Below are 25,991 nucleotides of genomic sequence, written 5' to 3' on the forward strand. Positions count from 1 at the left end.
ATTCCGCCAGGCATGGAACTGTCTTTTGTTCTTGAGATCGGCCGCCATTTATGCAAAGAACTATGTCAAGTTAGAGTCAACGTGTACACCTGAAATCATGGCTTATCTCACAAAAAACTGGTTCCCTCTGAATGGCAAATTCATCCGGTACCTGATCAATGATGTGCTTCATTTTGGGAATGTCACCACATCAAGAATCAAGAGCCTTCACGCCTCCATCAAGCGGTTCCTCAAAGGAAGAAACTTGTCAAGGCACACCACGATCTCTGACATGCACAATGCAATCAAACATCAGCTACACAAGCTCATGATTGAATGCGCAACTCAAAAACATGTTCAAATCAGCAAACTACCCAAAGTACTCAGTCGCCTCAGTGGCCAGATTTCTCACCACGCACTTCAAACAGCCCAATGTTTGCTATCTTCTGACAAATCCCGGGAGTACAAGAATTGTTCTCACAAGTCTTACATGGGGATTCCCTGTGCCCACCAGATGCAAAAGCTAGAAGCAGATGGTCTTTATGTGGATATCGATTCTATTCACAAGCAGTGGCATCTTCCAGAAAAATTGGTATGTTTCTTTCTCTTTTGGTTGTCTTGATCTCTTGGCTTTCTGATTCAACTGTTCCCCTTTTTTGTTTACAGGAGATCAATATCTCTCAGCAAACTCAGACTGCTCCTTTGCCTAGCGACAAAGACTACGAAAAAATATTCCTCCGAGAGATCTACGAGCGCTTTCAGAAGCTGCCCACGCACGACAAGCCCAACTGCATCAAGGAATTCACTCAGTTACTCGACCAATCACATTTCCTGAAACCCCTCAAAAATCCTATCAAACAACCACACAAAGGCCGTCCACCAGGGGCGGTCAACAAGCCCAAACAAGAATCACAAAAATCAACCAAACGTGATCCTTCGGCATGGGAGTACCAAGTACCAAAGAAGAAGCCAGGTCAAACACCAAACAAGAAATCCCCGACTGGGGAGCCCGGAATTGGTGAAACTGTAGAAAAGCGCAAGCAAGGAAGACCTCAAAAGATGCCCAATGAAACTGTTGGAACTAAACGGCAAAGTACCGTGGTGGCAAAGGTCAGCTGCATCTCCACTGCCTCATCAACTTCTTATGTGCTTTTGTTCGCCGCTAACATTCCTGGCTTACTTGAATTCAACCAGAAAAAATCAAAACACCTCAAAAGATTGATCTCGGAAAGCTCATCAAGCAAGTCCGATAACAATGAGCTTCCCGCCGATCCATTAGAAATAGTAACCGTAAGCCTTGTAATCAGTCTTGATTGAGATGTTTACTGATTCAAATCTATATGCAACAGAGGTCGGGGAGGGTCGTGCGAAAAACTAGTCAACAAACAAAGTCGGCTGTAGCTTTGAAAGAAGATGGAAGCCCCAATGACAATGACAAAGAGTGGAAATCAGATGTACAAAGCACGGATCAAGAAGAAAGCCACGATGATGCATCCAAAACCCACAACAAGGACAATGCAGCAAAAAGTGATCAAGAGCAGCATGATGCTGAAAACCCGGACAGCGAGCAGGTTGATGATGCAGAGGAGGAGGAAAACTGGGTCAAATTCAATCAGGTAAGAGCTCATAAGCAATCTCTCATGTAACTACCTTTGCAGATTCAGACTAAAGATTGGTTTGATTTACATTCTATGCTGTGGCAGGTGCATCCTTTTTATTGTTTCGTTAATGCAACAGTGAGGCATAGTATCTCAAGGTTATTCAACGTTGACGGCGACGGTCACTGTGGTTTCAGATTGGCAGCTGTAAGCATAGGTCTAGAAGAAGGATCTTGGCCAGACATTTGGAGGGACATGTTAAAACAGATGGATCTTCATGCTGTCTACAAGGACAAATTTGCATCTCGACAATATCCGATTTGATTCCTTTTGACCAATTACAATCCAATCTCAACTACTTCCGTTCCCCTGCCCAAACAACGCAATATTGGATGAACTTCCCTCGGCATGGCGATCTTCTGGCCAATGCATTCCAGAAACCAGTTATTCATATTTCCAACCTGATTATTGCGACTTTCCTCCCTTTGTCGCACGGCCCAACCACCAATCCACCGATATTCATTGTGTATATCAAAGGTAAGTATCACTTTAATGCTTTCCAGTTTGAGGGAAGCATTTATCCTGCTCCAAATATCAGTCCACATTGATTTAAATGGAAAAGCGAGGATGCCAAAGAGTGGGAAAATTTTATCCAGTTAAATCATGATGAATGGGATAGAAGATTTCCTCAAGATCCCACTGTTGTTGCCGCGCACCCCTTATATCTCATGTTATCATGACACACTATTGCCAAGAAATTTATGGCGCGGAAAATATCCACAATGAAAACATTTCTGAAATTTTGGGACTGTTTGGGTGTGTAACAAAAAAGATATACAGTTAGCAGTAATTTTCCTACTAAGCCTGCCATGCACCCCTTATATCTCATGTTATCATGACACACTATTGCCAAGAAATTTATGGCGCGGATAATATCCACAATGGAAAAATTTCTGAAATTTTGGGACTGTTTGGGTGTGTAACAAAAAAGCTATACAGTTAGCAGTAATTTTCCTACTAAGCCTGCCGCGCACCCCTTATTGTCTGGAAAAAATTCTGGAAATTATTAGATCATGAATTTGCACATGTACCATGATACTGTGAAACTTTTGGGGCTACTGGGGCACAGGAAGCGATATTACAGGTCCCTGCCGCATTAAAATATGATTATTTCATCTCAATTTTCTCTAGGCTCAAGGAGACCACCAAATGACTTGATTATTTTTTGGGGGGGTCATAAAAGGTCGTTTTATCGACTCATCAAAAAATATCTCCAGAAAATTAAGCCGTTCTTTTGGGGGAATGCACAGTGCGCGAAGAGCCGTGGCGGAAGCGCGCACTGGGGGCGGGACGTCGAGACGACGACCCCCACAGTGCGCGAAGAGTTTTTTGCAGTGCGCGAATTAGGTCCGTTACTAAAAGCACCAAAGTTAGGGTATGAACCTCAAGACCAATGATTAGATAGATGCTAATGCCCTATCCCACTTCTCTAGACAAAGTTACTGAAGAAAAGACTACACTATGAAAAAAACTTCAGAAACTGCTGTCAGTTGACACACAATAACCAGGTTCATACTTGGAAATTTACCCAAGCCATGTTCATACTTTGGCCCTTACCCAGGTTTTTCCAGGATCATTGTATGTACTTTTACAAAAAAGGATACACATATTATGCTACAGCTAGCTTTTTAGATTTTTAATTTGGCAATTTTTTTGGCTGCTACGCTCCTACTACAATATTAAATTTTAATAGGACCCTGGAAACCTCTGAAGTAGGTGGATACTGTAAATGTATGGATATTTCCATTTTTTTCTACAAAATGGTTGCATGAAGTTTGTTGGGAGTGCTCTTCATGTAGTCTGCTTCAATCTTATCTTTCACTCTCATTTCACAGTATGTGACACTTAGTATTTCATTTCACTCTCCTACTTAACCTGGAGTAGCAAGCTTTTGGAAAGTCTTTTCCTCATCCTCTCCAACACACTCATCATTTTGTGCTTGCTGCTTCAGTTTGGTTTCTTTCTCTTCATATTGTTTCTCTCTATGTGTTTGTAATAAACTCATCCTTTCCAACAAACTCATCATCTCGTGCTTGCTGCTTCAGTTTTAGTAACCAGGGAAGCTTTGGGGGCACTCCCCAGGGAGTGCCACAGATGAATTTGGTGTTAGTTTCTGTCTAAACTGAGGCACAAGTCCTTACTATCTGATGTTTGAATTTTTTGAATCACTTGGCAAGACAAATAGGCCAAAATAGGCCACTCTAATTTGGATTGATATGTAACTATTCAATGTGATTGAATTTTTTGAATTACTTGGCAAGAAAAATAGGCCAAAATAGGCCACTCTAATTTGGATTGATATGTAACTATTCAATGTGAACTATCATTTGCCCATATTGAAGGCAAGTTTTGTTGAGTTGTCTGTTAGTCTGCTACCATGATGTATCACCACAGTATGGAGGGCTGTCGGATCAACCCATGAGCACTACCAACCAACCACCCAGCTGGCAGCCACAAGGGTCTGTATCCTAGTTGGTAAAGGCAGCACTCTAATATGTGTCTCAGCATAGCTGAGGTCGTGAGTTCAACTCTCACCAGACACATCTTCATTTTACACTCTCTACAAGTTTATTTCAATCCTAAATCTGGTTCTTTATTTTCAAATCAACTCCTGCATCCCCAATTTCTTCTTACTGTGGTGTGAAATCCCTTTTTCAGATAGATATAACATCTTCAAAAGAACTGCAGATTAAAACCCTTTGTGGTATCAGCTACAAGCAATGCTGGACCAGCTATGTTCACCTCAGAGTACTGCAATTCCGCTGGAAGACTCAAATTGGCTGTGAAACCCTTTTGCTGAATGGAGAAGGGGATGATGGAGTTGCAAGCTCTGCTCTTCTAACTACCAGATAAAAAGACCCACCAAGGTAGGCTTGGCAGGTTTTAATCACGTGATAGGATTGGTAGGTTTAGGATGAAGTTGTTCAATCAATATGTGTATAGAGTTTTAATGAGTGTTGGTGATGAAGATGTGTCGAAGAGGGAGAATAGAACTGAGGTTGGGTGAGGTATTGTTATCAATGAACAGAGTGGGGATGGAACCCGGGCTGGCTCCGGTGAGGTATGAAGGGTGTGGGAGCACTATGCTTCAACCAGGATTGGAACCAAGGACAGGGTACTTGTCAACCCTTGAGACATTAATATGTCCAAAAGGGTTTCAAAAACCTCAAATTTATTATGTATATAAAATTAATGTAATTAAAAAAGACCATAATGCTACAAGTAAGAGCACTAATCAAGAGCCCAGGCGCCCTACTTGAATAGTGCAGTGTGAACGCTACATCAAAGCAGAAGAGCTAGAATAAGAGCAGCGCAGGCGCTCAAAGAGATTATGAATTCAAACTAATATTGAATATGCTTAGTCAAACTAGTATAGTTCAGTCAAGAATCCTAAACAAGATTATCAACAAACACAAGACTGAAAATATCCAAAGCTGTAAGATGAAAAATGCATAGCTGAGTTCAGCAATGAGAGAACATAGAGAGACACCTACAATTAGACAGAGGAATGGCTTCTTGGACTCTGCTCCTCAGAGAAAACTAGATCAAACTTTTATTCCCATCCTTGCAATAGATATCTGAACTTGGTAAGATAACTACTTAGACAGCCTTCTATATTAGACTACATACGTACTCTAATGTTTGACTCTTCTAACTAGTGTTTATATCCAATCCGTTATCTTCTGCCTGAAGGAAAAAAAACTGAATAGTAATTCTTTTGATTCATCAGAGCTCAAACTCGTAAATTAACCGTACGTGTTAGAGAGAGCGCCAAGGATCTTCCTTGTAAGTTAATAACTTAGACTTTATCAAAGTCTCCATTCTAATTGTTATCACAATTTTGAAATACCTCCCATTTTACTCCTGTTAACAAATTATTCATAAATATATACATATACATATAATCCAAGTATATTAAAGCCAGTGAATCACAGAAAAAAAAATCAAGGGTTCCCCCTACAAATTACCAAAAAACAGGAAAAAAAGTCAAGGGTTTCCCCCACATTAAAAAGCAGAAAGAAAAAAATCAATGTTTTCCCCACAAAATACAAAAGCACAAAAGCACAATGAAAAAACAATACACAAATCCACAAGCCCGCAACCTGCCACCCAACATCAGCAAGCTGATGTACCGTGGCCCACTGTCCATCCCTGTCCAGCAGGGTCAAAAAACAAGTGAGAGGATGACCCCCAGCGGTTAAGCACAAGGGGGGCCAATGAGTATTCCCCCGTCAAACTGCGCAAGTGCAACAGTGGACAGGGGTGAGACAAACCCCCGGCTGGAAACCAGCCCAAGGAGTTGCCTGAGGAAATAACTGTCCCTCAAGGTCCGGTATTTATAGACTCCCAGTCACCAATGCTCTTGCACTTTGACATCTGTACACCACCCAACGCCACCGCCGTGGCCCTATTGACTGAGCTGCACCACCCTGGCAACTGTCACCGTGTGCTCCGCAATATTGGTATGGTTGTCCATATCTTGCTGGACTACCTTTTCTCCTTGTATCAGAACAAGCGGACGCTACAACACTGTACAAATCATCACCACTACAGGTCACGTGGACCCTGCTTGACTCAACTTGTCCTTCTTTTTAGCCTGGCTGCACCTTGCTCTTTGACTGAATCAGGCCCACTCCGATCCTTTCCGGCCTGGTTTAAGACAATTATCTCCAACTTTCACCGCTGCGGGCTTAATTATAGGTTGTGAAACATCGATCAAGAGCCTTGGTTCTGCCCCCTGGACTAAAGAGGAGTTGCACTGCATGGATACTTCCGTCGGCCAACTGGGTGATGATCTCCGTGGTATGCAAAAATTGTGCACCTCAAGCCAAAACGTGTATTTGCGATGGATCAATAGTTACGTGTGGCGCTGGATAAAATGTAACCTGTCATAAATTAACCAAATTCTTTTTTGCGATTGAACAGATGCATGCACCTGCTCCAGTGCAAGAAGATAACCATAGACGTTAGTCACCAATTATCAAGAAAGGATCTTCCTACTGACTCACTGAATTGTTTGCCTTTACAAAGTCCCAGTCAAAGAACAAAAGCCTTGTGGCCCTTATGCCAAGGTAAGTTGAATTTGAGTGTTCCTCTTTTCCTGGTGATCGTCATTGACTTGGCCTACTCTGATTTTCAGACCCTCAAAGCCCTTGCTTCTCGTAATTCTTTGATAACTCCAACAATCACGGCCGCCTCATTGCAAGCGCCCCTCCCTTCAATCCCCACTCGGTGTTCACCACCAGCACCTCAGCTATCATCATCCGGACCTCGACCTATACCAACTCAAGCAGCTCAACAACCGCCTCGCAAAACGGGTACGTCCCCGGGTACCCGCCGGCCAAACCTGCCTCAAACCCACAACTTGGCTCAGGGATTGGGGTGTTCAGCAGTCGGACGGCCGCTTGTCACTCTATCAAGGGCCAGTTGGCAGTACCGGCCCTTGGGAAAGTGTATGCACGGCAGTTGCACAATTTAAGGTTTTGGCCATCAAAACCACCGTCCAAGTCAAAGAACCAATCAGATTTGGGCCTCCGGTCAGTTGTCAAAATTGCGACCAACTTGATCATGGCAGACCCGCTGGCAACTTGAGTTCAGACAAGTTTAACATAACTTGCCTCGGTCGGGCGTGATCCGGCTATTGGAGGGACACATCACCCTCAGCGGCCAAGGCAGATTTTTCCAAGTCGTTCATCCAGCCGAGGGGCCAGACTTCAAAGTCCGCTGATCATCAGATGTCACATCATCCTCAGCACATCCAGCATCCACACCCTTTGTCACCTCTTCAGATGAACACACACACTTCACGCCAAACTAGATCCTATCAGCCTATTCACTGTTTCCTCCAAACCAGGTGGTCGTGTTTTTGACATTCGGACGGGCCCAGACTTTGATTCTCAAAAATGGCTCACACTCCGACCAGCAACCATCAGACCATCCGAGTCAGAGATCTCAGCACCAACACTTTAAACTTGGTCCCACCCAGCTACAACAAAGATTAATAAAAATTTGCAATTACTGTTGACTGGAGCTCAAAGTGATTCTGGGATTAGATTGTCGTGTAGAGTGAGATTACATATTGGCAACACTGATTGAATTCATAGCCCGCTCACCGTCTATGCCTCCAGTGGTAATAGTCCCCCAAGTAAAGTTGCTGGTTCAGTCCGCAATGACCTGAGAGTACTCGCCTAACAAGCAGAGGGAGTCGAGAGTACCATCTCTAATTAATTAAAATTTAAGACAAGTCTTCAATGTTCTTTGGACTATTCAGGAGGAAAAGCACCTAGATAGCGTTAACGTTAACTAAATCGGCCCAATTAGGAAGGTCACAATCAATCCCCTCCCCAATCCGCAGGTCCCAGCTTTCAATGAAGCAAAGTACCTCATCATGGTATACAAGTAAATTGAAAGCTCTTATATCCAAAAACTTCTGTTTTATTGCTTACTCATCACTGACTTGCTTGCTCAGGACTATTTTTCCTTAGGAACCAATCAGATCAGAAGTTTTTGAAGGATCACAACAAATAACTAAGCTGCACACACTGTCCTAAACCTCAGTATTTTTACAATAGTGCCCTTCTTCTAAATCCATTTCTATTTCAATCATTTTTCCCTTCTTTTCTACTTGAATATTCTGTTCTGTTAGTTCAACTTGCTCTTTGCTTGCGTTAATAGAAATTCAAAAAAAGGCCTCCTAGACATCATTAGAGCCCCCTGTAAGTTAAAAAATCAGGATGAACACAAAACGGGTGAAAAAAAAGAGTGGTGAGATCAGCACTGTACACTGGAACAAGCTGTTTTGGTTGTGATTGGGTTTGACATTGAATTGCCATCAGGTTTGCACAAGTTTTGACTGGATTTTGGTGGGTGGGGGCGTTCCAATGGTGACGGCTTGTTTGCCGGCTGACCAGAGGGGTCAAAGCCCACAGAGCGAGGTCTTTCAAATTGACCTCCAAACTTCCACCTTTTTTTGGCGGCAAGCTGCAACCTCTGTGGATCTCCATTGCCCCTACTGGCCATGAGGGGAGGTAAAGTCAGCATCCAAGCCTAAGAAAACTTTCCCAAAGCGTGCTTGGCACGTTGTGTCCGATTATGAGAGCAATGATGATGATGATTCTACTCTCTCGGAACCATTGTCTGTTGATGGTTTGTCTTTGCCTTCATGTACTTCAAAATCCCTTACAGATTAAAAGTTTACCAACCTCTGACACTTTTGTTTTCTCAGATATGCCAGCAATCTCCGCTCCAAAGTGGGCAAGTGCCACCCCCAATCAGCTATGTCATATGCTGGTACTAACTGATGTGTTAAAAACTCACCTCAGTCCACAGCCAAGTCAAGCAATCCTCTGGGCAATTTCATCAAGAAAGATCTGACCGTGAGTTTTGCGCTCAATCGCCTGTGATATTCTACCCTGACTGAAAGTTTTCTGGGCTGCACCTGCAGAAAACTGCCAAACCAAGACCTACAAAGATCTGAGGTCCTTCCAAAAAAGAAAAAGAAACAATCAACAAACCAAAACTAGCTAGACTTACCAAGATTCTGGATATGTTCCTTGACATGGTCAAAAATCAACCTGAATTTAAGGAGGCGATTGAGAACCTAGGAGGTCGCCAACTAAGTGTGGCTACAATGTAATTGTTAATTGTCTATTTTATGAAGTAAAGATGCCTCTGAGCTAGACTGATAGATAAAAAATTGTGCAGTGGAACCAAATAACCATTGCTGGCGCTGGGGCTCATCGCCGGATCCAGTAAACAACTTTTGAGAAAAGATTTCAGAGTCCAGCATGTATTTTACTGCAAAATCAAACCATTCAAACAAGCCTACATTGAGCCCATTTTTCAACCTCCACTCCTATTTCGAGATGTCTGCAAGCTGGGAGAAGATGAAGCCACAACCGCTTACGGTGCAAAAGTCCCTGCACCAACTGATGTTGTCATGTTAGTGAAATGATGTTGTCATGTTAGTGGTGGGGACCAGTTGCGTCAATTATTTGGTTCTGAACAATCAGAAGAAGGTATCACTGCAAAAAAAAAAAAAAAACGTGTCAACTGTGAGCAGTTGACATGTGGTAACTCTGAGGAAGATTTTGCTGTTACACCAGCCTTACTCAAGGTTTGACTGAACCCAAGCTTCAATGCACAGTCACTGGGCACCTTGCACAGTGACTGTGCCAACAAAGGCACTTGTGCATCCAGGTGGAGTTACAATGGCAGCTTGACTTGATTATCCTGCGTGTCAAATGCAAGCAGTTGACCAAGTTTTTTTTGCAGTGTATGTAGTACCCTTTTTTTTATTTCTTAAAGTGCCAATCTTGCCGCGGTATTTATAGATAATAGATTCTGGTGGAGAATCTGGCGGTACAGGCTATCAAGGGAGCTTAGGAACGGCTCACCCAGTGGCAGTGGGTACCCGCCTAGCCAGGTACAGGTAAGGTTACTGGTGTCTGGTTTGGGAAAAAGAAAGATGCAGTACCTGTACCCGCCGCGGCGACAGTGGGCCTTTACTTTACAGTTATTGGTAAAGTAAAGATATAGTAGATGTTTTTGGCTCAATACTATAACAGATAGCACTCCAATCAGTAAAGAATTTTTCTTTACTATAAAACATATTTGATTTCTTAATTTTTTTATACAGGTACAGTATCAGTTAAATTAATTTGTTTTTTTTTTTGTTGATGGGAGCTTGCAAAAGGCTCCTTATAACCACAAAAAGGAACTTACACCTATTTTTTCCCCTTTTCATTTCAATAAGCAGGTGTACTAAAAGTACATTTAAAACCACTTTTACCGCTGGTTATAGAAATAACTAGGGGTTAAACATGTTTATTACGGCTCTCTACTATATCAGCCCATTGGAAAAATTCCTTTACTATAACCAGTAAAGTACCAGAGATGATAAAAACATCTATACTTTACTGGAAGGGCCTGGTTATAGTAAAGCAGAGTAAAGGCCCACTGTTGGCGGCAGGGACCCAGGTCCCAATTGCTATCAGCTTGGGATGCAGCAAGGAAGGGTTGAAATTTATCTTGGCGCTGGGTAATCTACATGACTTGAGGACTACAGCGGCGCAGCCGCCTTGGCCTCTAGTGATTATCATTATATCTGGGTTTATTGGTAATAACCCAACCGCGCTCCTTAGCCGGAGATAAACCAATTAGATCTGATAATTATCTGAGAAAAAACCTCCAATAGCTTCTCTATCAGAAGAGGCTAGGATAGTCCAGCTTTATCAGTCTATCATAGATTAGTAAATATTATAATTAAGAATCTTAATCAAAGACTCAAAAAACTAAAAGTATTTCCTTACTTCCTTGGTTCTTTTCTCTACTATTTTGTATCCAGCCCATATTAATATAACATATTACTATAACCTTTGTCTAGCTAGCTCTCCACAAGAGAACCCCAGCTGACAGTACTGGCACTAGGCACTTGTTATATTGATGACAAGAAAAATGTGTTAGAATTTTTATTGCACTTGTAAGGGTAACTAGAGGCCAAGGCGGCTTCGCCGCTGCAACCACAAGGTCTAAGTCCCTTGCTTGTTTCCCTTAAAGTAATGGCCTGTAGTAAAACTCCCCTCCTGTGACTAAAGCTATTACACATTTCTTCATGCCATGCCATGAAAAGAATTGTTTAGCATTATTTTTTGGGAATTGCTGCAAGATTACTTTATTTCTCACAGCTTGAAGTGGTCTTGAAAGTGTTGTGGGATTTATTTTCACAAATATTGCCATTGAAGTGTCTCTGGAAGCCCCTTGGCTTCATATGAATTTCAAATTTCAATTTGAACTGTTATCAAGAATGTTCACCCACAGCTAAACCAACTCCTTGAATTAACTCTGCTGCTTAATTTTGGCAAGTATCAACTATGCACATCTTTTTTCAATCCTACAAGAACCTGAAATGCTTGGGGATAAATTTTTAAAACTCAATCAAATAAACCAAAACAGATTCATTGCAATTTGCTGCAGATTTATAGAGAGAAGGACAAACTGGTGTAGAAATAACAGTTATTTTTGGAATTGGCTATTTCAACAGAATGATGGAAGATTTGGAAGACAAAACATCATAGTTTTTTTTATTTTCAAATGATCCGCCTCTTGGAGGGGGAAGCAACGGTGAAACTGATACTTTACAAGTATCAGTATTGTGCGTGTATTGTATTGAAATAGATGTATTTTGGATGTATTGGTTATCAGATACAATACATGGTTTTCCAAAACTGTGTATTTGGGTGCCCAATAAAATACAATACAGCATGTATCAGGGGAAATGCATGTTGGATCATATTGAAATACATGTAATTGTGATGTATCTGATATAAGATACAATACACACTTTTCCAAAACTATGTATTGCCAATAAAGATACAAATACACATATTGTATCAGTTTCACTGTTGGGAGAAGGCAGCCTGGAAGGGTATGGGCAGTTTTGATTTTTCAGTGATTTACTAATATCTACCAAACATGAAGGAGTGACTGGAGAATAGATGGATCTCAATTGGCTAAAACACCAATTACAAAAATTTCAAACCATACAAGGTATAGTGGCATGGAAAACACCATGACAAAGGCCTTGGTCATGCCTTCACCAGGGAAAATGTGATGACAGCTGGTGACAGGTGACATTGAGTAAAACATGTTCAGACGCCTGAGCTACTGTGGCAAGACTCCACTATCAAAACAATGGCCCCTTTGTAGTCATTGGGGAGTCCCACTCAATGGGTTTTAGAGTATGATTGGAGACTGAACAAGAGTCTTATTCACATCACCTGCCCTCAGGTGACCTCAATTTTTCCCTGGTGCTTCCTCCTCACTAATTTTAGGAATCATCTTTAACCACTTTCCTCCAAAAGGTGACATCCAAAGACCAACATATTACAATTTGGCCTGGCCACGTGGTGCTGCAAAACACATGCCATTTCATGGGAATCAACTGGTCAAACCACAGCAATTAATAAGAATCTTTCTAATCAATTTCCCTTTTGCAAATTTATAGCCAACTATTAAATAATTGTTATCTGCTTGTTCACTTGTTTATTTTCTGACATGTGAGGGGAGCTTGTGCACATCAGTCAAGCTACTTTTATCGGCTTGTTCATTTGTTTATTTTCTGACATGTGAGGGGAGCTTGTGCACATCAGTCAAGCTCAGTGGTACAAAATTTACTATGTACCTTCAAGCTGGTAAGGGTTCCACTCTGCTTGCATCAACCAGTGGTAAATGGTCATCATCTAATGCATGTCAAAAAATTTTTGTTTTCAACTCCTACAGCATCTATCTTATTGAAGAGGTACAGGCCCTTCAACAAAGGAATTCTTTGTCCCACAGCTCGTATATGGCCATATATGGGTCATGATGAACAACACAAAAGGCCTTATTTGACCTTGGGAGTTGGAGATGTATCATCTGTACAAAAATGGAGTAAGCATACACCATGATGATGAAGAAAACATTATGATTTTCAATGTAGGCAAAATTTCAGACTTGCATGCTACTCATGGCTTTGGTGATCCCATCAGCGCCGCCGCGGTTAAGATCCCAGAAGACGAGCTTACTGTTGAAGCCGGAGGTACTGAGATGGGTGACGGCGTCGGGTTGGCTGGAAAAGTTACAAATGCTGGTGGTAGTGTTAGAATGGACGGTGTCGACGCCGGTGCGGTTTGCGGATGTGGCGGCGCCTTTGATGGAGCACGTGAGGCCGCGAGAGTTGGCGAAACAGAAGAGGTTAAAGGCTTCGTTGTTCAGCCGGCCAATACCGGCGGCGGCCATTGACTTGTCCTGTGCGGATGCGGAGGCGCTCGTTCTCTCGTCGAGGGTCTTGACAAGCTGCCAGCTGGCCTCAAGGTTGCCCTGGAAGAGCATTGGTTGAGAGTTGTGGCCGGCAGCGACAAGCTTAGTCTCGGAGCAGAAGCTGAGCAAGATGAAGGGCAGACTCGGGAGCTTAATGACATAGATTGCATGGGGAGGTTGATGACATGGATCACATGGGGAGCTGCGTCGGGACCGCTGGGGTGGACCAGCGTGACATTGGAGTCGTGGGAGACGAAGGCAAGAGCTTCCACTGTGCAAGATGCAGACGTTGTGTACCCATCCACCGGGCGCGGCGAAGTTTACACAGATCATGTCGAATGCAATCCGCTTGCTGCAGACGGTGGGGGCAGGTGGGGGCGCGGAGTTGATGCTCTTGATGTACGTGATGAGACTTGACAGGTGGCCATGGCCGAGCTGGCGGCAAGCAAGACCGAGTTGGGGTGCCACGCAGGACTGGGGACGGTGGAGCGGAGCGGCTTCTTGAGATGTTTGTGTTGTGACATACATGTCACAGTTATCTCTCTGACTCGCCGCAGCACAAACCACACTCCTCCTCCCGGGACAATCCCGGGCCGAGGGAGTTCTACAAGGAATCTACCAATTATTTGCTCCTACGTCACAATAGGTTATGAGCCTATAATCTCGGTTCTCTTATAAAAAGATCAAAACTCTCTTAAAACCTTGCAAGCCGCCAATTCGACCTGACAGCTAGATCTTTTTGACCGGTAGCTCAGCCTAGAGCGTAATCAACCGACTTTGGAAGGATTGTGTTGCTTTGTCGTAACACTGTGGGGTACTTGGGGATAGGTAGAATCCGTTTTTCCCTCAAACCTCTCTGAGCGGCTTCAATCTACTGACCCAAATAAGCTAAGCGGACTAGCCATCCAGCTGATTACGGAGGTGCGGCCCACCTACTGGTGCAGAAAGGGAAAGTCTGGGAGGAGTCGTTCTACTCCCTCTCTTATAACCAAGTACTCTCGCGGTGTTGCGGTGAGTAATTGCTTTCTTTCTCATTTCACTTCCGGTTTTTTTTTTTTTTTTTTTTTTTTTTACTTCCAATTAATTTTTCTTCTTCACACTCTCAATTTTCTCCGGGGACGACGATGTCTAGACGAGGTTCAATCACCAGCCATCAATCCGACAACGAAGAGACCGGTTTCGTTCCAGATGGAGGCGCTCGGATGGCGAGCTTGTTTGATTCGATCGCAGGGAGCTCTGCTGGGGCGAGAGGAGCCAATGAGACGATTCGGCCGGCGGCTTCCTCCTCACAACAACAAACTGCGGCACTGGCCGCGGGCCACGGGAATACTCAACAGACAACACAGTCATCCAGTCAGGCCAATCAACACAATCGGGGTGTGCCTCCTCATCTTGCCGGAGGATGACAAGACGCTGCACCATCTGGTGGAAATTGCAACCCGGTGAGCGATCTGTCGAGAGCACACCAGGACTTCCTGGCAGCCAAACTTCAACTCAAACAAGCAAAACTTGTCAGTCAGACCGCCAAACTCATCAACAATGTAAGACTCAAAAGGTGTCGTGAGACCCTTTTGCTGAATGGCAAAAGGTATGGGTGAGGTGCAAGGTCTGCCTTTCTGTATATCAGAAAACAAGACCACCAAGGTAAGCTTGGCAATTTATTTTGTGATAGGATATGTTCAAAGATGAGATATATAAGAGGATTGTTGTCAATGTCTGAGGTTGATGGGGTTACTGATGTATGAGATAGGTGACAGTGAATTGATGTCTCGAGTGGGGCTTGAACCTAGGTCCTTGGCCTGGGGGTACATAAGTTCAGAAAGTGAGGAGTGATGAGGATGAGAGGGAGCTAAGCTCAACCAGGAGTGGAACCGGGGACTGGTTACTGGTGAAAGGTGTGTGACTGAGTGGTGATATAAATTTCAAATAGAGTGTGAAAGGTATGTGAAACTGAGTGGTGATATGAACTGATAACTGTGATATGGATAGATGATAATATGAGTGGTGATCAGTGAGTTGGGAATATATACTCCGGATGGCATGAGGAGGGAACAACTGGCAGGCAGAGGCCTCCTTATATAGACAATGATGAGGGAATTTAGCTCCAGGGGAACAGCTTTGAGGGAATTTGGCTGCTGAGAAAGTACAACTGAGGGAATTTAGATAGTCTATCTACAATGCGTCCCTTTGATATGCAAATGGGCTCATATATATTCATACAAGGATTTTCCGAGATCAAAGATATGCAAATGGGAAACAAACATACGCAAAGGAAAATAGGAGGTGAGAACTGATAAAAGGAAGGAAGAAAAGCAATTCATGTGCCGTATGCATTATGCGAAGTATGGTAGCCAAGAGTTGAGTCTGTGTGTGAACCCACTCGGACTGGTGCGTGAAAGGGATGATTTGCGTATCTTCTGATCCGTTAGAGATATGAGAGTGGTTTCAGTGGGTGACTAGGGGTTATTTTGGTCCTAGATTCCATTTCTGATGTCCATTTGGCCGTATCTTGAGGCGTTTTGTGAGTACACATAAAAGTTTGAATTTTTCCTCCTACAAACACAGGAATAATGACCACAACAACCAATGGACAGAAGGAAAGCAATTGGCGGCAAACGGAAACAACTTGTTGCAGTGGCTGAAAGAGCTGGAGGAAATAGGATTGGCCCACATGTTGAGTAGCTTGTTTTTTGTCCTACCGATCCAGAACTCAACTTTCGAGAAAATAGCGCGGATGGTCATTCTAGATGGGGTTCACAAGTCGTTGGTACCAGATCTACAACAAACCAGGACGGCTCTCAAAATGGTGGATCTCCTCAAGAAGTGTTTCTTGGTGGTTTCTTGAGCAGCTCAAATGAACGTATTGAATTGTTTTCTGGCATTCTTGGTCAAGGATGGCGAAGGGGCCGGCTTATCTTCGACGATGCGGAACTTGTACACAGAATGGAATAATTTGAACATGAGAATTCACTTGGATGCGTTTTTCGGCTTCATGTTCCAACAAGCCGTGATGCGGTCCGGAGTGCCTTTCAAGAAAGATTTTGAACAACGTGTAGAAAACTCGATCCAGAATGATGAATCAAAGAGCATTCCCAAGTTCGATTTCCCAGTGAATGTTTCCAACGTGTGCAAGAAGCAATATACGGACTCAGCCTTATTGGATAACACCCTGGCGAATTCATCGGCACCCTTGGTCCTTCAAGCATTGACTGATGAGGACGACTTTGACGTCAACACTTTCTTGGCGGAAGTTCCAGAAGAAAACTGGCCTGATGCGTTGGACTTCTATGCCGCGACGGCACATCGTTGTTGGCAATGCGGAGCGGCGGACCACTACCTGAGAGCCTGTCCACAGAGAGCAAAGCCAAACCAAATCAACAGAAGACTTTGTGGACCAGGGGTCTCTCCGTTTCCACAACCTGTGCATCGGACCCAGGCCATGTTCGTTGGGTCCCTGTACACACAACCGTCCAACGCAGCAAATCCGGCGCAACTGACAACTCGAGCCTCCCCCATGTTGCAATCTCAAGCCCAAGCAAAACGTCTGGCCGACTATTATTGCCCTCGATACACCAACACGGACAGCCACCAATCACCTGCATCAATCTCAACAGCAACTCAACCAAGCAACACCAGGGGGGGAGGCATCGGCTCAATTAATTGAGATCGGTGAACTCCCGGACGATCTTGACTTGCTGGATTTCAAGAACATGGCACTTGGGGATGACATTGTAAGTAACCCAGCTATCTTTGATACTGGCGCATCCCACCACTTCACCGGGATGCCCCAGCTTCTACATGATTTCAGGCGTATTTCTAAGCCGTTGCCATTGTCGGTAGCTACCGCCACCACCGGATCCTTCATTACTGGTGTGGGATGCCTCCGCTTTGCCAAACCGGGCGGACAAATAATTGTTCTGCGAGGAGTTCTCTACTGTGAGGATGCTTGCTCTACGCTAATATTGATGGCGGCTTTGCGCAAAGCTAACGCACTTGTGTTCTACGACAATGATAAAGACCAGTTTGATATCTTCTCGAGCTCGAGCAAATATGCTTTTAGTTGTGTCAAGGAGGAGCGGCGTAACCGCTGGTGCATACCACACCCAACGGTGAAGGCGGACTGGCAGGGTGGCGTGGCTACGGATGATGTTTCTGTTTTTTTCTCGGCTACCTCTAATGTTTCCTCATCGACTCTCAATTCCTCGATTTCTCTATTTTCTTCTCCTCCGCATTCTTTCTCTCCTTCTACTGTTTCATTTCCTCCTCTTTTCTCTCAATCAAGACCCTTGGATCCGGCCAAACATTCCCCTCCGTCACCTAAACCTGTCTTTAAAGTCTCTTTCCCAGTTTCTAAGCGCGGAAATTTAACTTCATCTGTTGTCCCACAAATGACAAAGAGTGAGGAAATATCCTTAAATGCGGCTAAGACCGCCAATACTGGTTCAAACCTGTTCAAAGAACCCGTTCCCACAGAAAACAAGTTGGACTATAAGAAATCTACTTCTCTGACTAACAATGAGAAGCGTCTGCTATTCTGGCACCGAGTTTTTGGGCACGCGGGGCTCAGGGTTATCTGTAGACTAATCAAAGAGAAGGTTGGATTGGGCTTGCCGAAAGAACTCCCGGCGGGCTCAATAAATTGCCCAACCTGTATGATCAACAAGTCGACGAAAATCAATCCATTAGGATCCGGGGATTGCAAAGCGGATCGAATGGAGATCTGGGCAGCAGACCTCATTGGCCCTTTCCAAGTCACTGCAGTTGACGGAGGAAACTATATCCTCACACTGTGTGATGTAGCAACGGGTTACAATTTTGTAAAGATCCTTAAAGCAAAATCTGAGGCAAACACGGCAATAATCAACATGATCAACCGCCTAGAAAGGGCAACCAATTTGAAGGTCAAGATATTGAGAAGTGATAATGGCGGTGAATTTGCCAACAAGAAGCTTGAAGAGTTTCTTTCCGCCAAAGGCATCCATACCGAAAGGGCATTGCCCTACCATCACTATCAGAATGGAAGGATTGAATGCTTTAACCAAACAATTCAAGCAATGGCTCGCACGGTTCTATCCGACGGCAACCTACCACAAACCTTCTGGAACTATGCATTTTTGTGGGCAAGCCATATTCTCAACCATATCCCTAGCAAGGCCAGCGGCCGTGTTACCCCTTTTGAAGCAATGTTTGGGCAGAAGCCCCAGTTTGATACTTTCAGGGCATTTGGCAGCTTTGCCTACATTCACATCCCTCCAGAGAAACGCCAGAAGTTGGATGCTCGGGCTTTTAAGGGACAGGTTGTTGGACACCTCGAGTCAAGCAAAGGGTGGCTTTTCTGGCTGCCCAATGAGCAGAAATTCATATGTTCAGCTATGGCTCGTTTTGTGGATGAAGACAAGGAACATTTTGTGAATGTACCAGGGACTGAGAAGGATCCTGTTGCACTGGTAACAGATGCTCCGAAGAAACTATTGTTGGATTTTGTCATGAATCTAATTGAACTGGGAGATTTCACGAGAGAAATAGAGTTTCATGATCAGGAATTGATTGTGGATAAGATCATCAAGCTATGCCAATTTTACTCCATTTTGGTACCAGCCACGTTCAAGCAGGCAATGCGGTCTCCAGAAAAAGATGTGTGGTCAAAGGCCATTGCAGTAGAACTCAACAATCTGGAGCAGATGAAAGTCTGGCTGCTAGACCTGAAGCCACGCGACAAGAAGATTTTGAATGGGCGTTGGGTATTTGCCGTTAAACCTGATGTTGACGGATCTGGTGTGCGGTTTAAGTCACGTTTTGTTGCTAAGGGTTTCACCCAAGTTGCGGGGACCAATTTCCTAAAACCTTTTGCGCCAACAGCCACTTTTGTGGCGCTGCGCCTGCTACTGACGGTTGCGGCAGCAAACAATTGGGCTGTCCACAGTTTTGATTTTGTCGCCACTTATTTGAACTCACCAATTGATCAAGAAGTTTGGATTGAACCACCTGAAGGAATGAAGGTCCCACCGGGACATGCTCTTCTTCTGAAAAAAGCGCTGTGTGGAACGCGTCAAGCAGCACGTTGCTGGTGGCTGCACCTGAAGGGGGTTCTGGATAATCTCGGCTATGTTCCTTCACAGTATGACAACTCTCTCTATCTTCTACGGCATCCTGTTTTACATGGGGTGATTTGGCTGCATGTAGATGATGGGGTGGTGACTGCTTCAAGCGAGGAGCTGCTGAAGAAGCTTGAAACTGACCTCAGCGATATTCTCAAGATCAAGTAGAGCCGTAAGCTGAATGCTATTGTGGGGCTGGATGTGGAAAGAAGCGACAGAGGCTTCAGTTTGTGTCAGAAAACCCTTATAAAGGGCCTGCTAGATACAGAGTGGGATGGCACAAGCATATCACGCACGCCTCTTCCGCCTGGTTACAATGGGGTTACTGATCCTGATGGTGACCCAACAATGTCTAGAAAGTATCTGTCAGTGATTGGTACGCTTAGCTATTTGGCTGTTGGGACAAGGCCCGATATTTGTTTTGCAGTCAATTACTTGGCGCGTTTCGCGGCTAAACCAGGGGTAATGCACTGGAAAGGATTGAAGCATCTCATTGGATACGTGGCGGGCACTGCCAACAGGAAACTTTGCCTGTACCCAACCTCAGATGGAAAACCCCTCAAGACCTTTTGCGACGCGTCTTGGGGTGGTGAGTTCGGAAGATCAGCTTATGGTGTTTTCATTTCTTTCCTTAACAGTCCTATCCTGTGGGTGGCTAGAAGGCAAGCTGCAGTTGCCTCGTCTACTTGCCATGCCGAGTACATGGCGCTCGGGGTTGCGACGCGACAGACGTTATGGGTAAGACATCTCCTCCGAGATGTTTTGAAGACAGATTTCATAGGGCATCTTCACTGTGATAATCAGTCGGCTATAAAAGTTTCTACTGACAATGCTTCCAATAAGCGGACCAGGCACTCAGACAGGGATTTCTACATCACAAACAAAGCACTTTTTCAAAAGAAGATGGTGCTCCACTGGGTAAGTACAAAAGAACAAATTGCTGAAATTTTTACTAAGAGCCTTGGTCCAGAAATTTTCTCACGTTTAAGTTCCCTAGTGTTGTGTGACAGGTGATTTTTACTACCTTTTCTACTTCATCTAATTTTTTGTTTTTGTTGAGTTTTTATTTCTTTTCTTGTCTTTTCTTTCTTCCTTTTTCTTTTTTTTTTAAAGTTGTACGTAGGGTGGCGTCTGCGGCAAGAGGGGGGGTGTTGTGACATACATGTCACAGTTATCTCTCTGACTCGCCGCAGCACAAACCACACTCCTCCTCCCGGGACAATCCCGGGCCGAGGAGAGTTCTACAAGGAATCTACCAATTATTTGCTCCTACGTCACAATAGTTTGGTCACCCACCAGTTCAACTTGTTGTCGTGCTGGCACACTGCAATTGCCTGTGCGCCTGAGCCAACGGCAAACTGGGCCTGGTTGGGCGACCATCGGACAAAGGTGGCCGAGCGGTTCAGGGGTAATAGGACCAAGGACGACTGCCAGCTTGCCGGCGTGCTGGGATCTAACAGGTCTGGGCCATGCTGCCATACATATGCATTCTTGTCCGCTGAAGATGTATTGAGTCAGTTTGGGAGCAAGGCTGGCTTGACAACTTGTCCCCAGCTTGAGTTTTCCAAAAGAAGACTTACAGTTGAGGAAACCCGCTTCTGGATTCCCAATCTGACAAAGTGTTCCGCTGCATTGATGGTATTGAAATGTATATAGGCATGTCATCAGGGTCAAGGGGTGGTGGTGTATGGTTACAAGTTGTACATACCGTAAATTCATCCAAACATTGCTGAGGGTCCAGCCTGTTTGGGCGATCTGTGGGCCTTGGAATTGGTGTTGTGCAAAGTTGGGAAGGGCACTGGTGGTTGGGATGCCTATAAGTAGTGGGTCACTCACTGGGAAGGATGTTTCCTCAGGCAAATTTCCGGGCTGGCTTCCAGCCCGGGATCTGTCTCACCCCCGTCCGCTGTTGCACTTGCGCAGTTTGACAGGGCGCTACTCGTGGGCCCCACTTGTGCTTAACGGCTGGGGGTCTTCCTCTCACTGCTTTTTAACCCTGCTAGACAGGGATGGGCATGTCGGAATACTGCTTCTGATGCGCAAAACGCCAAGAGGCGCAGGGGAGAAACTGACTTCGATGCACTGCCTCGTAAGCCAGTCAGTTTCATCCCTCCAGACAACAAGCCACAGCTAACCCTATCGTCTCGTTGCCTCTACAACAGGTGAAACATGCGACAAGTCCCCGAGGGCGCAGAAATTGGCACAAGAACTTAGCGACACCAGGGCAGCTCCAGGATTTGGATTCCCGACCCTGTGAGTATTTAAGGAGCAGCTGAAGCTAGGAGTTGGTTCATTAGACTAATCATCATCTGACTTCCATAGCTCGCTTTCCCAAAGAATAACAAACAGCCCCAACAGTCTCACTACTCGCATCAGTCAATCGACCGACAAGTAAGCTCTTCCAAATCTCAGTTGTGTAGATGGTCAAGCGCACAGACGCTGACATAGGTGTTTCACAATTCCAGTCTTAACAGGACCAGTCTGCCGTTATCCTAATTGACACCGTCAACGCCAGCGCGCAGAACAAAAGAGGTATTTAGCCTTCATCCAGTCGTATCAACAATCACACCATCATGCTAACATGATGTGTGAATTGCATCTTCAGTTTCAACTCTCACCGTGTTCTTAGCCGATCCCATATTCTTCCATACTCTCTTCATCATCAAGACTCTTTGTCTCCTTCTCTTATTTCATCCACTAGACTCAGAAGTACGGCTAAGTTGCCTGCTCTTAGGTGAATAAGATGTTTCTCTCAAAGCTCTTAACGATCAATTGTAAATAGTCTTCAATCTAACATGAAAACAATAAATCTTAGTTGTCCATAATTTTACAGGGCAGTGGGCCACGATGCATCAGCTTGCTGATGTTGGGTGGCAGGGTGTGGGCTTGGTTTTTTTTATTGTTGTAACTGATTATTTTTGCTTGTAATTCTTTGTTTTGTATGAAAAAACTTGTTTTTTGTCTTTCTGTTTTCTGAGGGGGGAAACCCTTGATTTTTTTTTTGTAGATTTGAGCAATTTGTAGGGGGAACCCTTGAATTTTTTTTTCTACAATTCTGAGACTTTAATATACTTGGATAATATGAAATTTTAGGTAGTATATAATTCGGTGTGATGTGGGGGAAATTGCCAGCATGGGGAACAAATGGCTGGAAAGAGGTCTCCTTTTATACCCATGGGTGAGGGATTTTAGCTCCAGGGGAACAGGCTTTGGTGGGCTAAATAACTAATGGGGTACATCCCTACAACATATAGTTTGACAGAAGCACAGCCTCAAAGGGACCTACCCTAAAGAAACAGGGTGCTACCTACAACAGAAAGGGTAAAACCCCACAGGGTATTATAAATACAAGCAAAAATATGCATATGTAATGCAAAGTCAGTTTAAAAATAAGCAAGAGAAACATTCCATAGGTTATTTTGTTTGAAAAGTAAATTTCTGGGGTTAATTTTACAATATCTCTCATGTATAAAGAAGAAAAGGAAATTTTTATATTTCTCTGCATAGAAACACAGGAATAAATACCACACCACTACAAATTGGTTCAACTTCCAAGTAGTGGATTGCTGAAGCTACACAAAAAGGGCACGAACAAGTGCCTGCTATTCTGTACCAACGCTGCAACTGATCCAATACACATACTGGATTGGTTTTGTGTCCAATAATACATAAAGGGTTTTCAAAGTAGACCCGCGCATGCAACTTGCAAGGCAAGGCAAGCAGGCCTTGCAAAGTGACCTGCATGCACGCGTGGGTCTACTTTGAAACCCCCTATTGTATGATTTGCCAACCAATGAAATCCAGATGTATTGAGATACGTGGATTGGGTCCCCAATCCAACCCAATATTTGATATATTGCTTCAGGGGGCCATTGGAATTTTTCCCAATGGCCCAGAAAAGAATGTATCTGTCTGACTCCTTGGTACCGGCACTGACCAGCCAGCCAGAGCAGTACAGCTGTGCAAGGCATCCTACTGTACAAGAAATACCCCTGGGGGAGCCCTGTCTGGAATTTTAGGGCCAGTTTTTTATTTTTCCCTGATTTTATTTTGGCAAAAATGAGTTGGAAAAGGGGTTAGGACGGGTTGGGATCACAGTGTAAATATTTAGCAGACTCCATGTTTGCCATGAGGGCCCCAAATTTACCAGCTGGGTCACCTCAGGGCCATTGGAGGTTGATTGTAGGTGTTCCAATGTTGATTGGAGGTGCAATATCTATGGACTTATAACCCATACATATGGTTTTAGAATATGTAAGCTGAGGCTATCAGGTTTGGGTTCAAATTTTGCTTGGCAAAGATAATTGAAGGACAGCTGGTAGATTGCAAGCATATATTAGTATCATGAGATGTTTTTCATAAGTATCAAAGAAAATATGGCATGTAGTTGAGAAGCTTAGTCATTAAGCCTTCCTTGTAGATCAGAATCTCCCAAATACCCTCACATTGGTTTGCAGGCAGCTCAGTTCAAGAAGCCGCGACATCAGCACCCTCGTCGTCGGGATTGGGCTCATGGCCGGGATGAGGATGGCTTGTGTGGTTGAATTCAAAGAAGGACTGGACAAGCTGAGTGTGAGCTTGATGATTTAGCACTCCCATCCCAGCCGGTTCTGGATCAATTGAGAGCCAAAGGATTGGGTGAAGATTTTGGGGTCAACATAGAGAGCCAAGGCATTGTGCAGGTTGTCAAAGCAGACCCCAAAAAGATTCAGATGCCCAAATTTGTCAACCAACTTGGTTGGTGCAACCAAAAAACAAGCAGGTAACGGTTGTTGGCACAGGTTTGGAGGGTGCACACCTGGTCTGGTTGCAAAAATGGCACCAAGGGAACAAAATCAGTATTTGGCGTAGGGGTATGCAGTGTGGGGATGATACAGAAAAAATATGTATGTAACTACCAAGTGTTGTGTGATCCACGTTGAGTCAGGATGGGGCTGAGTGGTGTAAATTAATCCAACCATTGTCCAGCCTGATTGGGCAAGCTGTGGGCCATGGAAATGGTGCTGTGCAAAGTTGGGAAGGGCACTGGTGGGGGTGGGGTGCATATAAGTATTGGGTCACTGGCAAGGGTTTTTCCTCAGGCAAGTTTCCGGCCTGGCTTCCAGCCGGGGATTTGTCTCATCCCCCTCTGCTGTTGCACTTGTGCATTTTGGCGGGGTGCTACTTGTGGGCCCCCCTTGTGCTTAATGGCTGGGGGTCTTCCTCTCACCGCTTTTTAACCCTGCTACACCACTGCTCAATTCTCAACTTTGAGTTGTGTTGGCGCGCCTGCAGGGTCAAGGGAATGTCAGGTTTGACCTGCCTGCCACAAATTTGACTGCAGAGGCAGGTCAGCGCCGGGGATGGGTCAGACCTGAGTTGGTTTGACCCATCCGACCCAGCTGTCATGCCAAAGCGACCAGCCTGACGGCGGGGTCACAATAGTGCCATGGCATAACCCAGCCAACCATGTTCGGCCCTGCTGAGCAGGCCGATGGTACGGCTGGGTTGGGCCAACTTGTTGGCCCCGTTGGCTTGACTGTACGTCAAACAAGGGTCCAACACGGCAGAAAGCCAACAAAGGCTTTCCAGCAGCAGCAAGCCAACACCGCTGGCTGGTTGGGCCCGCATTGAGCATAGGTCATGATTGGCTCGCCGTCCGGGTTGGCAAGCAATCATCAGATTGTTTTTTTTTGTTTTTTTTTTTGAGTGAGGGTCCTATATATGCTTTTGCTTTAGGAGAAAGGTAATGAGAGTTCCATTTTTCAAAAAAAAAAAAAAAAAAAAAAAAGAGAGAACATGTTGAAAAAATGTTGTCAGCAGGAATACTGAACAGGAAAATGTGGGGTTTAGTATAGCACACTGGCTGATAGGACAAAAGGTATTTAGTCTAGATCAGGTGGAAGCAGGACCCTGGTTGCTGGACCAGACAGCATCTGATAGCTCTGGGTTCAAGCCTGAGCTTGAGGCAATTTTTGCACCAGCCAAGTGATTGCAATTGTTACGCAGGCATTGCGTACTGCAATTCGCGTTGCGCAAGCCCGGCGCAATGCATTTTGTGTTGCGCTGGGCTTGCGTCAAGGATGTGCCGATGCACTTCCATCACGCAGGCTTTGCGTCAAGGATGTGCCGACGGCGGACTCGGACGCAAGGCCTGCATCGGAAGAAATGCCGACTGCGGCGCCGACGGCCTCCCGCGTAGAGACATCAGGTCGGCCACCAAAACAATTTGGTGGCGTCGGGGGGGTCGCGCCGACGCAGTTCTTTTCGTTGTCGCTGTGTCAACTGCAAACGCTGGTGTAGACAGGGATGGGAAGTGGGCCATGGTACATCAGCTTGCTTGTGTTGGGTGGCAGGGTGCAGGCTTGGTTATTTTTATTTTTGTAACAATTTTTGCTTGTAATTCTGTGTTTTTTACAGAGTCTTTTTTTTGCCTTTCTGTTTTCTGAGAGGGCTTGATTTTTTTTTTGTATTTTTG

At 44.6% G+C, this 25,991-nt stretch overlaps 2 protein-coding genes across 2 annotated transcripts; one reads left to right on the forward strand and one right to left on the reverse strand.

Annotated features, from left to right (window-relative positions):
• Positions 1 to 6,563: 6,563 nt before the first annotated feature.
• PtA15_8A32 (uncharacterized protein) lies at positions 6,564 to 7,365 on the forward strand (the record flags this gene model as incomplete). Its single annotated transcript, XM_053171748.1, has 4 exons — positions 6,564 to 6,603; positions 6,669 to 6,709; positions 6,778 to 6,955; positions 7,337 to 7,365. The coding sequence occupies 4 exons, from the start codon at positions 6,564 to 6,566 to the stop codon at positions 7,363 to 7,365; spliced, it is 288 nt and encodes a 95-aa protein (XP_053022686.1).
• A 5,759-nt stretch (positions 7,366 to 13,124) lies between these two features.
• PtA15_8A33 (uncharacterized protein) lies at positions 13,125 to 13,864 on the reverse strand (the record flags this gene model as incomplete). Its single annotated transcript, XM_053171759.1, has 2 exons — positions 13,125 to 13,829; positions 13,850 to 13,864. 2 exons carry the CDS (start codon positions 13,862 to 13,864, stop codon positions 13,125 to 13,127), a joined length of 720 nt encoding a protein of 239 aa, XP_053022687.1.
• Between the last annotated feature and the right edge of the window lie 12,127 nt (positions 13,865 to 25,991).

This window comes from Puccinia triticina, chromosome 8A, assembly GCF_026914185.1.
Source record: "Puccinia triticina chromosome 8A, complete sequence".
Taxonomy (NCBI): domain Eukaryota; kingdom Fungi; phylum Basidiomycota; class Pucciniomycetes; order Pucciniales; family Pucciniaceae; genus Puccinia; species Puccinia triticina.